Source organism: Mustela lutreola, chromosome 10 (genome assembly GCF_030435805.1).
Source record: "Mustela lutreola isolate mMusLut2 chromosome 10, mMusLut2.pri, whole genome shotgun sequence".
In the NCBI taxonomy this organism is placed as follows: Eukaryota; Metazoa; Chordata; class Mammalia; order Carnivora; family Mustelidae; genus Mustela; species Mustela lutreola.
Genome location: NC_081299.1, coordinates 108,638,346 through 108,655,099, shown reverse-complemented (window position 1 = coordinate 108,655,099; position 16,754 = coordinate 108,638,346). Strand labels below are relative to the sequence as shown.

The 16,754-nt window shown below is 47.8% G+C and overlaps 1 protein-coding gene across 6 annotated transcripts in view; it reads left to right on the top strand.

Moving 5' to 3' along the window:
- TUFT1 (tuftelin 1) overlaps positions 1–15,232 on the top strand; it is a 48,316-nt gene extending 33,084 nt beyond the window's left edge. For 4 of the 6 annotated variants that reach the window (XM_059137584.1, XM_059137585.1, XM_059137581.1 and 1 more), the window contains 8 exons: positions 34–99; positions 3,750–3,863; positions 7,421–7,549; positions 8,167–8,261; positions 10,472–10,577; positions 12,276–12,359; positions 12,935–13,035; positions 13,645–15,232. In XM_059137584.1, coding sequence (XP_058993567.1) covers positions 34–99; positions 3,750–3,863; positions 7,421–7,549; positions 8,167–8,261; positions 10,472–10,577; positions 12,276–12,359; positions 12,935–13,035; positions 13,645–13,711 — 762 coding nt within the window. In that variant the 3' untranslated portion in view covers positions 13,712–15,232. The remainder of the gene's footprint in view (positions 1–33; positions 100–3,749; positions 3,864–7,420; positions 7,550–8,166; positions 8,262–10,471; positions 10,578–12,275; positions 12,360–12,934; positions 13,036–13,644) is intronic. The other 2 variants (XM_059137582.1, XM_059137583.1) reach the window with 2 other exon arrangements.
- Positions 15,233–16,754: the final 1,522 nt, after the last annotated feature.

Genomic DNA, 16,754 nt, shown 5'->3' with positions numbered 1-16,754 from the left:
TTTTAACTACTTATTTTATTTTCCTTTGAATAGGTGGTGTTAGAAAAGCCAAATGGATTAAATCCAAGCTCCATGACCCAGTATAGCAGTTCACCTGAGGTACGTTAACAGGGAAAATGGTAACCACTTCACTGCAAAAGAGGCAGGATAGCTTCCTCCCTGATCCCCTTGTTATCACTCTTCCTCTCTCACTAAAGGTAAGAGTAAAGTTTCTGTGAAAATTCAAACAGAGAAACAATACAAACTGGAAATTCTCCTTGCCCAGTTCCACTCCTTTGAAGGATCCACTGTTAACAGATTGAAGTGGGTGGATCCTTTAGTGCTCTTGGCCTTTGCTGCTGATTAAAATGGCCCTGGGAGCTTTCAGGAGACAAGCCTGGTGTCAGCCCCAGAGATTGTAATTTAATTGGTCTGAGACGTGGACTGGGCATTGGGACTTGAAAAAGCTCTTCAGGGGGAGCCTTGCTGGCTCAGAGGGTAGAGCATGCAACTTTAATTTTATTTAATTTTCTTTGTTTATCTATCTATCTATTGAGGGGGGCTGTGGAGAGAGGGAGTGGGAGAGAGAATCTTAAGTAGGCACCACAGTCAATGTGGAGCCTGACTTGGGGCTCCATCTCACAACCCTGAGATCAAGACCTGATCAGAAATCAAGAGTTGGAGGTTGGGGCGCCTGGGTGGCTCAGTGGGTTAAGCCGCTGCCTTCGGCTCAGGTCATGATCTCAGGGTCCTGGGATCGAGTCCCGCATCGGGCTCTCTGCTCAGCGGGGAGCCTGCTTCCCTCTCTCTCTCTCTCTCTGCCTGCCTCTCCATCTACTTGTGATTTCTCTCTGTCAAATAAATAAATAAAATCTTTAAAAAAAAAAAAAAAGAGTTGGAGGCTTAACCGATTGAGCCCCTGAGGCACTCTGAGCATGCAACTTTTGATCTTGGGGTTGTGAGTTTGAGCCCCATGTGGGGTGTGGAGATTACTTAAGAATAAAATCTTAGAAAAAAGAGAATATATCTCTTTAGGGGATTCTAATGTTTAGCTAAAGCTGAGTATGTTTTTCTTTTCTTTTCTTTCTTTCTTTCTTTTGTTAATCTCTACATCCAGTGTAGGGCTCAAATTTGCAACTCCAAGATCAAGAGTCTCATGCTCTTCTGACTGAGCCAGCCAGGCACCCCTCTAGTGTAATTTTCTATACATAGAACACCTTATCTAAATAACATATGCCTATTTGTTTGTATACATATTAATATATACATACATACCATTGACACATGTATAAATACATGTGTATAATATACACATACTTTGCACAGATTCAGGGTCATGATAAATACATTATTCCGTGCTTTCTTTTCAATTTTTTTTAAACTGTAGCTTCCATCAACTTAAAGTTTATTAAATTTATAGCCTTCTCTCTATTTTAGTACATGTAGATCTACCTCCTCCTTTTGAATAATGCCATAGTGGTATTTCTTTCCATGGCTGCCCTTGTTTATTTATTTATTAAAATTCCAGTATAGTTAATATACAGTGTCAGTATAATACAGTGACTCAACAATCCTATGTATTGCCCAATGCTCATCCTGGCTGTCCTTTTTGAAAAAAATTATCCCCCAGCTTTATTGAGGTTTAATTAAGAAATAAACATGGCTATCATTGTTAGGAAAAAAAGGGGGTGGGGCCTTTGTTATTACCTTTTGTGATAATGTAATAAGATATGCTTATCATAGAAAATTTAGGAAATTCAGAAACAAGCGTGAAAGAAGAAAAAATGTCATTTGAATGTACCCAGAGAAAAGCCATTTTTTTGTTTTTTTTATTAACATAGAATGTATTATTTGTTTCAGGGGTATAGGTCTGTGATTCATCAGTCTTACATAATTCACAGCACTCCCCACAACATACACCCTCCCCAGTGTCCATCATCCAGCCGGCGCATCCCTCCCACCCTCTTCCCTACCAGCAGTCTTCAGTTTCCTGAGATTAAGAGTCTTTTATGGTTTGTCTCCCTCTCTGGTTTCATCTTGTTTCATTTTTCCCTCCCTTCCCCTATGATCCTCTGCCTTGTTTCTCAAATTCCTCATATCAGAGAGATTATATGATAATTGTCTTTCTCTGATTGACTTATTTTGCTTAGCGTGATACCCTCTAGTTTCATCCATGTTGTTGCAAATAGCAAGATTTTATTTTTTGGTGGCTGCATAATATTCCACTGTATATGTATATATAGCACATCTTCTTTATCCATTCATCTGAAAAACGACGGTTTTAAATGCAAATGTGTGTTATAATATCGAGATTATACTGTATATAGCATTTCTTTCTGTTTGTTTCTTTTGTCTGGGTGGGCTTTTTTGTTTTGTTTTGTTGTTGGATTGTTTTTTTTTATGGCTCTGGAGTGCAGGTCTGAATCAGATCTACCCATCCATTAGGGCATATTATCATCTCTGGTCTCATAATGACCTTTTTCCTTTTTTTTTTTTTTTTTTTTTTTATTCTGCCTACCCTGCCAAAAAGTATACATTCTAATATATTCAATGTATGGCTTAGATATGTCTATGTTTTCAATTTTTATAATGAATTTTGTTTTCCTTTTTACCCAACACCATGTTCTTAGGATCTATCCTCACAACTGTACTTAAATCTGGTGTGTTTCTAACTCCTACATGCAGAGTTTTGTAACTAACTTTTTTCTCTTCACATTATACCATGAACATTTTCCATGTCATTAAATAGCCTTATTAGAACACCGTCTGAAATAAGCACATAGTGGTTTTCTCCAGGAGCTTTTAAATTGTTTTCACCTGCTCAGCAACTTAGGTATGGATCGAGGGCCATGAACTGGATAACATCTTGATGGCTAGAGTTTGGCATGTTGTGATTCTAGCTGCTCACTCTAGATGTGCAGTTTGAATTTTTTCCCTTCCCCTGCATCACCATAGTTGGTAACAGGTTATAATAACCCCTGGTACTATTTGTTCAGCCTTTTCTCCTCACGAGCTCTAAGCCCTGCCGGATATTATCTTATATTTGAGTCAGCCTGTGAGGCAGGCCATGGTAAGGCGTCTTCTTGCTGCTTCACAAAGGCCCACTGGACTCAGTGATGGTGCAGCAACTAGGGCCTTGTGGCCTGCCTCCCAGCTGAGAGCTCCGTGCTTCCTAAAGTGCAAGACAGGTAAAGATTTTTCTGTTAGACTTGCTGGGAGCTGGTAACTGGGGGCAAGACCCCACATGCCAGCACAGTGCTAACCACCAACCCACGACTGGGTGTGTCTGGGGAGAGACTTGTGGTAACCTTGATGAAGTATCGAATCAGAGTCCTTGTAGTTGGTTGGGTGTTTTTGCTCTAAACCTGCCCATCCATCAGTAACCCTCTGTGTGCTGGTCTCTGTGCTAGCTGCAGAGAAGACCAAAACGTGTGCCTTTGGGGTGCATCCCTCCTGGTGGGTGTGGCCCAGTCCCTGCCCTTGGGGTGCTGTAGTCTCCCCTCTCGAAGAACTCGTCTAATGGAAGCAGGACCTACAGGTGAGGATGGCATTAGCCTACCTGTTAATCCATTGATACCTGTATAAAAATTACTGGGTGTGTCCTAAAATCATCAGGTGAGTTTGCTAGTTGAGTTCCCCAGCATATGAAGAGTGTTTTCGTGTGAATAACTCAGTGTGGTCTGGACAAGAGGGCCCACCTGTGTGTTGCAGGGGACCTCCTCTTACACAAACACGGGGCCTTCACCTTCTTTTCTCTGCTCTGACTGTAGGTAGATGCCTACATAAGTGAAGATGCCGAGAGCTTGAGAAAGACTGTGCGGGACCTGCTTGTCAAGCTGCGGGAGGCTGAGCGGCAGCACCAGTCAGACCGAGTGGCTTTTGAGGTGAGATTCGGGGTTCAAGGAGAAAGTGCCCCAAGGGTTGGGTTGCTGAATATAGGGGCCATAACTTAGCATGGACTTCATGTCTTTCTGGCATGTGCCAGCCCCTAGAGAGGTCAGGCTTTGAGGCCTGGGCACTTTCCTGTCTGCTTTTCGCATTCCTGGGCATTTACAGTTTTTGCTGTTCAAGTCGAGTCCGTGGTTTAAAGGTTGGCACTTGTTTCTCTGCTGAAGTTGAGTGGTGGTGCTGGTCTGGGATAGCGGGTAACTCAGGGGCCGTTACTCTTACCACAGTAAGAATTACTGGGCTCTAGGCAGCTCACAGGCAGGGACTGTTGCTGTCAAGGTCACCCATGTCTGGCATAACATCTGACGTAAGGTGGGTACCTCTTAAATGTGGACTGGATAAGTGGGTGGAACAGTATGGCTATAGAAAAATCTGTGTCCATGGAGTCAGAGGACTTCCTGAAGTCAAGTCTTACAGAGCTTTGTGATTTGGAATGAGTATTTCAATTATTGTTACAAAAGCAATACTAATTATTATGGAAGATTTAAAAAGTACAAAAGTCTGTTGAGAGTGAAAGCCCCCCACAATTTAAAAGTGTGTGAGGTCTGCCATACTTTCCAGAAAATTCTTTGAGTATAAAATGAGGTACACTGGAAAGATACTAGGCTTTTGCATGAGATTAGCCATCTGTTATCTGCTATTGTTCATCCACATATAAAGAATTTCTGTGTCATAAATGTGTAATGATAGGCTGTGCCCTGCCCAGGCATGCCAGGAGCTGGTGGTAGGAAGAAGACCGAATGCTTCTCTTCTGTGAGACTAAGAGAGAGAATTTTTAAGAGGGATATTGAGGGGGCAGGAGAAGGCACAGGGCTAATCAATTGCCTTTAGAGATGATCTGTTATTTGAGCAAGTAATTTAACCTAAGTATCAGTTCCACATAATGTAAAAAGGGGTCATTTTAAGTATACAAGTGTGGTCTGTGAATTGAGAGGTAAGACACGTACATATATATATTGCTCCGAAGGATTTTAGAAACATAAGATAACCCTGTATTTTTCTTAGTGATCAATTTAGTTAAGCGGGTTTTGCTATCCTAAATAGTTTGGACTTCACGTGATACTGTGACGAGTTTGTTCTTGGAACAAAGTAGTTGTGCAGTAAAGGAGTTTGCCGCATCTGTTTCAGAACCCACAATTTGGATAAGTGGGTTGACAATGGATCATTTTGGTGATCAGCTGTTCCCTACCTTCTTGGTACACACCAGGAGGAAGGGATGCTGAGGCTTTAGCACTGACCAGACTCTGAATTTTGGAAAGAATTTTTTTTTTGGGGGGGGGGGTAAAGATTTTACTTATTTAATGACAGAGAGACACACAGCAAGAGAGGGGACACAAGCAGGGGGAGAGGGAGAAGCAGGCTTTTTGCCAAGCAAGGAGCCCAATGCAGTGCTCGATCCCAGACCCCTGGGATCATGACCTGAGCTGAAGGCAGATGCTTACACCACTGAGCCACCCAGGTGCCCTGGGAAGAAATTTCTACACTGAGGGGTGTTATGAAGCACTTGTTGGTTTGGGCCATCTGTGGGGGCGGGGGGTCTGCTAGCTCTGGGTTTCAGTGCTTGACCAAAAGGGTCCAGAGTGAAACCCTAAGACCAGAAGGTCCCAGACCGCTGTAGCCACCTGCCCCCAGTTTCCCAGAAGGGGCTGGCCTTAATAAGCAGCCTGTCTGCAGTCAGAGATGCTGTTTCTGCTGTTGGGGTAGGTTGGCACACCCTCTCAGGATTCAGAGGCTCCTTCCAGGCATTGCTGACTGGAGCAACAGGGACAAATGTGGCAGAGGAGTAGGTTTTTTCCTTTGTGATCCCGCAGCAGAGTGTGAGGATCAGCCCATGACCCATTAACGCTGTGCTCTGAGGACACACCAACCTGCGTGCAATGTTAGGTACAGAAGTGAGAGCTTTTGTTTTTATGTTCCTGTCCATGGGGCTAGCCTGTTCCAGGCTAAAAAGGGACCTTTGGAGGCTTTTCTCTGTCTTTCTAATGAATGAAACTCTCTGATCTACGTTTCTATAAAGGCGGTAGCAAGGGCAAGATTGTTAGTTACCGTGAAAACAACCTGCCAGTGGGCATGGGTTTTCTGTTCCACCAGCAGCAGCCTGCTGTCAGGAAAGGTTCACAGAGAGTTGGCTCTGCACAGGGCTGGTGTGCAGCATGGATGTGTCTCATCACATGTCCTCCTGGGCTTTGCTTTCTCTTCCCTGAGTCTGACTTTGGGAGGGGTCAGACAAACTGGTGACTTTGGTGTTCTGTTTTCCCAGGGCTGCGTGGACTTTTGAGTGGTTATATGGATTCTTCTGTAGCAACTGACTGGGGAGTCAGTGTGGGGTATCTGGGAAGAACTGAGATGAATAATGAAGTCATTGTGTTCTAGCATTGGCTCTGTTATTCCCTAGCTTTGTACTTTGGGTAAATCAGTTGACCTTTAGTTGCAAAAGGAGAGGATTAGACTAGATGAGTACCAATTCTTTTCATGACATTAGCGAGCAGTAACTGTGTGCTAGGTACTGGGCTGAGCTCTGGAAATATAATGGTTCTTGCCGATGGCCCACTGGGGCGTGCACACAAGTGACTGGGCAAAATCCCCTCAGTGCTCTAAGAAGGAAGGCCACACAATGGAAGGACTACTCACTGGGCATGGAGGCTTCTGGAAGAAAGGATATCTAAGCTGAGACCTGATGTTGGCATGCGGGAGGAAGGGAGGCAAGTTCTTCCTTAATTTTTCATTCTAAAATTCTGCTTCTTTCTCTTCCAAATTGGCTGTCATCTTGGAAATGGAACAATTCTTCCTGGGGCCCTTCTAGGTGCTATTTTGTCCTTGTTATGCAGGCTGCAGTATTGCTTGATGTGAGGGTGAGGAAGAGTGGGAACAAAGAAGGAAGGACGTGGAGATATGCTCCCCTGGATTCTTTGTGTTTGCATTTATAGGAAAGTCACAGCCCTGGGTTAATCTTGGGTGGCACTGGCCAACTGGGGGCTGGGGCAGAGGAGATATTGACAAAGTCCACCATCTGGAAAGTGCTAATGGGTTCCAAATGTCACTCTAAAGTAGAGCTGGATCAGGGGGCCTGGGTGGTGCAGTCAGTTAAGTGTCTGACTTGGTTTCAGCTCAGGTCGTGATCTCAGGGTCATGAGATCGAGCCTGGTGTCCAGCTCTATACTCAGTGTAAAGTCTGCTTAAGACTCTCTCTCCCTCTCCTTCTGCCCCTCCCCACACCCCTACCCCTTACATGTTCTCTCTCAAATAGATAAATAAATCTTTAAAAATTTTTAAAAAAATAACAGCTTGATCAAGTATGTGCCAGTGAACCCTGGAAGTGGAGATACCTGCTGGTTTCCCAAGTCATCCTAGAATCATGAATGGGAAAGAGGGGGGTGCCTCCCTTCCCCTATCGCTGCGCCCTGGGCCCTGGATCCTGGGTTCTTTCCTAAGGTTTTTATCCACGTTTGCTCTTTCCCCTCCATTCCCTTCACCCATCTGCGTCCTGTCTTAGGTCACACTCAGCCGGTACCAGAGAGAAGCAGAACAGAGTCAAGTGGCCCTTCAGAGAGCAGAGGACCGAGTGGAGCAGAAGGAGGCTGATGTCGGAGAGCTCCAGAAGCGCCTGCTAGGCATGCAGGCGGTAATAGTTGGAGTCCTGCCTTCAGGGCCTAACTCCTGCGCTGGGGGAAGAAGGGGGTGGTCCTGGGAATAACTGAGACCACTGTAGTCTGCTTTTATGAACAGTACCAGTAAAACACACTTCACTGCTTCCTCAGCAAATACTTTCGAGAACCTTTTAGCCTTTAAGGAACAAGAGGTCTTTCTCTCTGCTAAGCTCAGCCCTTGCTAACTAGAGTTGAACCCATTTCCATTTCAGTTGGGTTCTTATAGAGCTGCCCTTTATGGGCTTGTGAAAAGAAAAGAAAAAAAGAAAAGACGGGACTGCTCTTAAGGAGCCACAGGGCCTGGTTTCCCAGGGACCGGCAGCCATAGCCACCAGGTGGGCCTGGATAACACAGGGCCAAGCTCTCTGTCCAGGTAGCTGGGTGAGGCTGGGAAGTTTCTGTGTGCTGAGGGTGGGAAGAGTTATCCCTGACAGGGGAGGGTGCCTCAGCAAACCAGCTTGGCCTGCTGCTCTTTGGCAGCTATCCCAGACCCAATAGGGACTGAGCCCCAGCCCTCAGGCCCTTATCACCCCAAACACAGAAACCATTGCTACCTCCTTATCCTAGGTTTTCTTCCCTTTGGCCCATCCAGGAGCATCAGGCCTTATTGGTGAAGGTCAGGGAGGGAGAAACAGCCCTGGAGGAACTTCGGAGCAAGAACACTGACTGTCAAACAGAGCGAGAAAAGTAAGGGCCCATGTTCCCCGGGGAAGCTGGGGTGCAGGGAGGGGAGGGCGCGCCATGCAGCCTGCAGCTCTGTGGCAGCCTGGCCTGGGGAGGAAGCTGGAGCTGATGTCAGATCTTCCAGCTCTGAGTCACGGTGTGGCTCCTCTGGGTGGGGCCCTGCCCAGGGAGATACTGTTTGGGAGGCTGCCATCTTGGGGGAGTTCATTTTCCACAGAGTAGGAGCCTAAAGTAAAGGCTTCCATGGTGTTAGTGCCAAGGTCAAGTGGGAGCTGGTGAAGTTCCTGCTGTTCTGGCACATCATTCTACAGGCTGTCATACGGGACGCGCATGTGGTAGTATTGCACCATAGTTTCCGCCCCTCAAAACAAAGGCCGACTGGAAATTATTTGAGGGCAAATCAAAAACTTCCTCACAAGTCATGCTTCAAAAAATACAATAAGTATCTTCATGAAGAGATTCAGAACTTCCTGTCCCTTGAAGCTACTCCAGCTGAGAACCAGGGGTCGCTGGGATGCTTTCTGCTCCAAGATGTTCACAGATTCCCTCTGATAAGAGATCCCAGGCCCTACCAGTGAAACTTATGGAGCAAAGAACGGGCCATTTTGGACCTTTAAGGATTTGGAAATTTTTCATGCTGCTGGCAACTAATAAGTAAGACCGCAAATGGTAAATCAAAGTTAACAGCATCTTGGGTCTGTTCTCCATAGTGTGAGTTGGATTTTTTAAAATTCAATAGACATCACCTGGAGGGCCTTCTAAGGCATTTCAAGATGAACAGACATGATCTTTTTTCTTTTTTGTTTTTAAGATTTTATTTATGTATTTGACAGAGATATCGCATGAGAGAGCCGCACAAACAGGGGGAGTGGGAGAAGCCGGCTCCCCAGGAGCATGAACAGCAGCCATAGCCACCAGGTGGGCCTGGATAATGCAGGGCCAAGCTCTCTGTCCAGGTGGCTGGGTGAGGCTGGGAAGTTTCTGTGTGCTGCCAAAGAGCACACAGAAACCTCCTACTCCATGGAAAATGAACTCCCCCTAGATGGCAGCCTCCTAAACAGCAGGGAGCCCGATGTGGGGCTCCATCCTATGGTCCTAGGATCATGACCTGAGCCAAAGGCAGATAGATGCTTAATGAACTGAGCCACCCAGGCGCCCCTACAGACATGATCCTTGCCCGCTTGGACCCCACAGTCAGTGGGGAGTATCTTCCCTCCTTCGGGATAACCTCAGTCTAGGCATGGGAAATGGAGACATTGTATCGTAGCCTCCTTTTGGGCTCAATGTCATCACGGAATTGTTTTAAATTACTCAGCACTCCTTCTTTCCCAGCAGTGGTGCTTATGGGCAGGTGACTGAGAGGAAGCATCAGGAGAAACAGAAAAGACCCAGATAATCCAAAACTGAGGCTTGGGAATGGCACGAAATGGCTATGCACCAAAAATGTTAGTCTTCTTAGTAAAAGGAGACTGGTCAGTAGGGCACTGGAGAGTTGATGGTGGACACTCAGACTGTGTGAGGCTTAGGGAGGATGTCGGGGTTCAGAGTGCATTATACTCCACCCCCAACCTCACCAGGAGCCCTGCCCTCCTGCTGCCTCAGGCAGGAGCGGAGAGAGATGGGTACTAGCAGTCTGAACTCCTGGACACCCTGCCTGGTCGCTGGACCTCTGGGGATCTTGGCCCAGTTGAGAAGATGCAGAGAATATAGCAGTCTCTGGAAATCAGGAGATTTAGGAACACACTTGAATCTTATCTCCCTCTTGACACAGAGTCCTCTCCAACAGCTTGATGGCATTGGGTATCATACTCCCAGCTCCCACTCAAATCTCTCCAGGAATGAGGAGCTCATCACACCTGAGGCAGGGCATGTTCTGACAGCTTGAATGCTGTCCTGTGTTAGCATGAGGACTGCTTCCCTGGACATCAACCTGTCGGATCTAGTTGTACCTTCTAGAACTTTCCAGAATGACTTATCCATTCTTACCTCTCTGAGTGGCAGTTCCCTTGTTCAGTCTAGCTGACCTCTAGTGAGGCTTCCACCGCACTGTTCCAAGGTGTCCCAAGCAACTCCTCCTTGTGGCAGACCACTGGGGCATCAGGCAGAGAGGATCATGGTCATGGATACCCCCCAAGCCCCAGGTTCTTTCTGTGACTGGGTAGAGAAGTGCATCTTTCCCCTCCTCGCCTCAGCTTTCTGTTCTTCCTCCCCAGGGCTGCCAACCTGGAAAAGGAAGTGGCCGGGCTGCGGGAGAAGATCCACCACTTGGATGACATGCTGAAGAGCCAGCAGCGGAAAGTGAGGCAAATGATAGAGCAGGTAAGCTGTGCCCGCGTCACCCCATGCCACCCACCCCCTCGGGAAGTCGCCATGTGGGGCCCGGCCCTGTTTTCCTGTCAAGTCTATGCCTTTGCTGTTCATGCTCCTGGGGAGCTTGGCTTATAGTTCTTATATTAACACATTTATGCGGCACCTGGGTGGCTCAGTTGGTTATGCGTCTGCCTTCAGCACAGGTCTTGATTCCAGGGTCCGGGAATGGAGTCACAAGTTAGGCTCCCTGCTCCCCCTGACTCATTCTCTGAATTTCTCTTGCTCTCTCTCAAGTAAATAAAAATTAAAATAAAGAACAAAGGAAAAAAAAAAACAAGAAAAACATTTATGGCTACCAGTTACTAGATTCGAGTGATTGGTATTTGCTTTTCTCCTGTCTTTCCCCTTTGACTTTAATCATCTGCCTTCTGCTGGGAAGGAAGGAAAAGGTTAGTCTCTCTTAAACGTTGAAGAACACTGGTAAATGAATAATGAAGTCACAATAAAGTCACTTATCTGGGTGCAGATTATCAACCTTTGACCCTCACAGCAGATTTTCTGCCTTCCCCTACCAAACTCAGGATATGGTGTTTTGCAGAATAGTCTTCAGAATTTAGAATTCTGAATTTAGAATTTAGAATTCTTTCAGAATTTAGAACACCCTAACTGGGAGGGCATATTTGCTGCCTGTCAGCTCCACAAGGACTAGGATTTTTCTATCTTGCTCCCTGCTGTTTCCTGGTGTCTAGAACAGAGCCTGTCTCATAGTAAGCACTCAAGAGATATTTCTTTTTTTTCTTTTTTTTTTTTTAGATTTTTATTTATTTTAGAGAGAGGGAGTACAAGTGTAGGGGATGCATAGAGGGAGAGGGAGAAACAGGGTCACCGCTGAGAAGGGAGTTCTATGTGGGGCTGTATCCCAGGACCCAAAGGCAGATGCCTAACCAACTGAGCCACCCAGGTGCCCTGACGGTTACTTCTTTTTTTTTTTTTTTTTTTTTTTTTTTTTAAGATTTTATTTATTTATTTGAAAGAGAGACAGGCAGAGGGAGAGGAAGGGAAGCAAGCTCCCTGTTGAGCAGAGAGCCCGATGTGGGGCTCGATCCCAGGACCCTGGGATCATGACCTGATCTGAAGGCAGCAGCTTAACCCACTGAGCCACCCAGGCACCCCCCCGACAGTGACTTCTTGAATGAATAAATGAACAATGTGTATTTCTCAACATTAAATGGAATGGGTTTTAAGCCATCCCTGATTTTGGATCGTCAGGGTGGTGTTCTCACCACCCTTCCCCTCACACCTGGGATAATCAAGAGCTCAATATGGACTGAAAGGAGGCTTTTCTCGAAAAGCTAAGGAAGTCATGTAAGAGGTACAAAAGTCTGTCTTTTGCTTCTGGCTCCCCAGCAGCAGGGGAGGTTTGACAAGCATATACTGAGTCATTTTAAAATGAACCCTATTGGGGCGCCTGGGTGGCTCAGTGGGTTAAGCCGCTGCCTTCGGCTCAGGTCATGATCTCAGGGTCCTGGGATCGAGTCCCGCATCGGGCTCTCTGCTCAGCAGGGAGCCTGCTTCCCCCTCTCTCTCTGCCTGCCTCTCCATCTACTTGTGATTTCTCTCTGTCAAATAAATAAAATCTTTAAAAAAAAAAAAAAAAAAAAAAAAAAAAAAAAAAAATGAACCCTATTGTCTCCCACATCTTTGCAGCTCCAGAATTCAAAAACTGTGGTCCAGTCAAAGGACAGCACTATCCAGGAGCTTAAGGAGAAAATCGCCTACCTAGAAGCAGAGGTGTGTGTACTGGGCAGTCCTGGGAAGGGAGCAGGCTCTTGAAGACAGGACCGTACATAGGGAGGGAGAGAGATTCTGCCTGGCTGCTGCTCTGAAATGAGCATCTGGGATCATTGTTATGGAGTCAGTGCTTTCTGGAACCCTTCAGGGAGTTACGGTGATGAAACCTGTCCCCACTCTAAGGGGGCCCATCATCCCGTGTCATGAGTTTAGCAAAAGAGGAGACCACGAGCTGGGCTGTGAATGGGGAGGCATTCCTTAGGAGGGGGTCTTGTGTTCTCCACGGCTAAGGTGGTGGCCTCGTTCAGCTCATGAGTTCTTAGTCTAATTCCCCCCTTTCCTGAAAGTTGGGGAGGACAGCAGGGAACGATCAGTGTCGCACAGAATTCTTGAAGGGAGGAAGCAGGAGTGAGAGCTGGAGGAAGAGGGTGGTCAGGCATGGTGAAGATGAGGGAAGAGGGGAGGGTACCCTGGTGGTGGCATGCATGGCAGGGGTAGTGGGGACCGCAGCACAGACAGAGGTGCAGAGACAATGTCACAGCTGGCCGACTCTGACCCCACAACCTGTATTACAGAATTTAGAGATGCATGACCGGATGGAACACCTGATAGAAAAGCAGATCAGTCATGGCCATTTTAGCACCCAGACCTGGACCAAGACCGAAAACCTGGGCAAGTGAGTGGGAGTGCCCATGGTGGGGCCTGGGTGAGGAGTATGGGAGGAGGGACAGAGCTGTGGGAAGGAAAGCTTTAGTGTTGAGGCCAAGGACAAGGCTCTTTTAAATCCTGTTTCTGCTCTCAGTGTCTAATCTGACCTGTTCTCCACCTGAACCATTTTCTAACCAGGTCGGAGTAGAGCCTGGTAGCATAGCCCCAGGGAGGCTCACAAAACAGCCTCTGGATGCAGATGGACCCCCTGAAATTGTTTGTGACAATCAAGGTGTAGCAAAGTGTGTATTTCTAGAGAGAGGCCCTTTTTTTTTCCCAAGAGACTCACAGAAAGGTCCCAGATTTTGAAAAACATCAAGAATCACAGCTAGACCCGCTTCTCAGCTGTTGAACTGCTCCCTGTTTTTCCGCCACCCCTATTCCTCAGATAGCAGCACCCGCCCCCCCTTCTCTTCTCTTAGACGCTGCTGACAGTTACAGTTCCGAAGTCTGAGAACCAAGAACTCAGCTGGCACTGACGTGTGGAACCCAGGGCCGGGTGGGGGTTCAGACATGGGAGGTGGCTGTGTGTGGGGCAGGCGACAAGCAGCACTCAGAGTTTGCCATTTTCTTTCAGCGTGAGGATATCCAAGCCCCCCAGCCCTAATAAGCCCATGCCTCTTATTCGAGTGGTGGAAACATGAGCAGAAGAGCTGGACGCTGCTGTTGCCGCTGCTTCTCACCTGCGGAGAAGCCGCCGCCCCTGTAGGCTGCTCGCCCCGACTTTGACTTCCTGACTGATCCCTGGGCTGGGGGTCCATGTGTCCCACTGTTTCCAAGCTCCTGCCCCCTGTGTGCTGGGCAGACAGAGGATGCACACCCCTTCTGGACACTGCAGCCCTGGAGGACGTTCACCCACCAGCGAGAGCCAGGGCAGTATCCTTATTCCTATAGTTACTAGTTTTCTCTGTAGTAGAGCCGCCCTTCTCTTGTAGGCTGGAGTTCAGCTGCCCCAGGATCCAGGCCCTCACTGGGTCGGGAGAGGTGGCAAGATTTCCCTCACCCAGAGAAGCTGGAGGCACCAAGGTCTACAGCGAGGGGAGGGTATCCGGGGAAGGGGGAATGAAGTTCCCTCCACAAACACAGCTCAGTTCTTCACAACTCATTGTTTGTTTTTCCACTCACTCTGCCCTCAGCCCCTGCCTACCCGGGCCTCCTACAGACAGACCCAGAGCGACCTGTCATGGCCTGGGGCAGAGTCAGTGAGCTGCAGCTTTGACTGGCCAACCTTGTCTTCCTGGGAGAAGGAAATGTACATTCCGCGAGTAGCATTTAGTGGAAAGGTTCTGTGGGGCCACAGGGAGTAATGTGTGACTTCTCTCTGCTGGGGAGACTCCCAGCATCTCTTAGGGTTTTCCCCTAAGATGCAGTGCAAGGTACACCTCAGTCTTTTTGACTCAAGAGCTAAAAACTGTTTTCACTGGGTTACATTGATCTCAGTGAAACTCTCATTGTATTTATTTTGCTAAGTTATTGGTGTTTTCCCTTACATCTCACGATTGATTTAATACTGGAGTTTTATAGCCTTCTCTTGTGGTGTTTGGATTTGCTCCATGCTGGGAAAAATGTGTTCCCACTGGACTTGTTGATTTCAGAAGTAAATCTTTCTCTTTTCCTTCTATCTGCTTCTTTCCCTTCCTCCTTCAAACCTGATCTGAGCCTCAGGGCGGCAAGCATATTTGTCCTGAGGCTTTGGGGTCTGAGTGTGTGTTGTTTGAGGGAAAAGGGTGATCAGGATTCTTGGGGAGGGATTGAGTTCTTCCCCTCAGCCCTCTGCACCCTCTGCTCCACAATCCATCTGTTTCCCTGGCTCTGAAGGACCCTGACACTCATCGTGTTTTCTTTAGGGCTCTTCCTGCAGCCTCAAGGAGGAGATATGCATCAGAATGTGGTACTACTGTACTGGTACTGCTGTAGGGCACAGAAACATTCAAAGTCAACATGGGTTAAGTCTTTAGGTCCTCTTTGGCTCGAAACCAGAAGCCCGTGTGCTGGGACTGGGTGGACAGGCTGGGGTCCAGAGTGCCATGCTGGTATTCTCGTTCACTTTCCTCATTTGTAAAACGAGGGGGTCCGGATAATTTCCATGGGCCCTCTCAGTTCTGATGATTTTTTCCTGTGGCATAGTCTTGATATGGCAAACTTAATAAAATATGTTAAATGTGTCTCTTTGAGAAGCTGGCCTATTCCCCTGCCCTACTCCACCACCCCCAACTTTTCTGGGAGGATGAAAAAACATGATTTTAGTGCCTGTTGAAGCTGGGCCGCCTGTTGTCCACATCTGGAAGGTATGGGCCAAGCAGCCCAAACGCTAAAGGACTGTGGCTTTCAGAGGAGTTAGAACGTTCCTCTGAAGCAGCTCAGCTTTGTGGGCTGGGTCTTCATTGTAGGAGATGGCCCCCAACTATGGCCCTATCTGAGGTGGTGGCCTTGTGGGAGCCCTACAGTTAGCCAAGGTGTGTCCTCCTTGATGGGAGAGAAGAACTGGTCACAGCAGAGATTCTGTGTTCACTTAGAGACTCACCAATCAACATGGGAGGAAGTGGGAACCACTCCAGGTCCTTTGTTGAAACGCCTAGCGCTCTGGAAATGCTGACAGCAGCCGTTTAAGCACTCTGCGTTTGGCTCTCTCTGGGCATCGTTCCATTAGTCAGTCCACTGATCTTTTTCTTTCTCTCTGCCAAGAATATAGTTGACTGCAGAGCCCCCTGGGGCATAGCCAAGTTTACACAAATCTTTCCTAGACCAAAGAAACTAGCAATGCAGCTGCCTTTATTCCCTGGCCCCTTCCCTCTCGTTCCCCTTACTCCTTCACTGGGCAGCGTGGACATTTTTCTCTTAGGATGTTTCTTCTCCCTTCTGCTTGTTAGCAAATTCACACCCCAGGTTTCAGAATGCATTGGAAACCTTCCATTACCGACCCAGGTCTGCGTTTTGACGGCCCAGGGTTCTCTTTTTTCTTTGGCAGTCCTGCTTGACCTGGGTCTATCTAGACTGTGCTTGTTCACAGAGTATGAAGAGGGTGGAAGCCGGGCGGGGTTGCCTGTGGCGCCAAGACTTGCAAGGCTGGAAGGCAGGAGTGAGTGTACTGCCTCACGGGAAAAGGGTGCTCTCACCCAGAGCCTCAAGGGTTTGGTGGGATGAGCAGAGACTTGGATTGGAGACAAAGAAGTGGTCTGGAGGCTAGAACTGGGGCTCTGGGAAAGTCCTGGGACCACACCATGCCTTCCTGTATATTTGCCCCTGCCTACTTGTCTCACCATTGAAAAGGAGCAGGGACTTGCTCCCAAGGCTAAGGAGGAACAATGGGAAGAGCACGCTGCGTGAAAGCAAAAGGTCATTTATGTCGTAGCGACCTTTCCAGTAGAGAGCGAGAGAGGGGAGCAGGACGTGGGGCCCAGAGCCCGAGGAAGGGCGCGGGGAGCAAGCTGCTCCTTGGTTGCAGCGACCTGTTCATTGCCTGCGTTAGGGCACTGGTAAGCCAACTCTTCCGTGCTGCCTGATGACTTCGTGGAGGGAAGATTGAATCTGCCTGCCCGGGACCTTTGCCATGAAGGCCTGTTTCTTTGAGCTGGGTGCTGAGGGCTGCCTGGACACGCAGCCATCGGCAACCAGTTCCCTACAAACCTGGAGCATCAGCCCCAACGTGGGAAAAGCGGCTTTGCAGGAGCACTCCTCGGCTCCCAC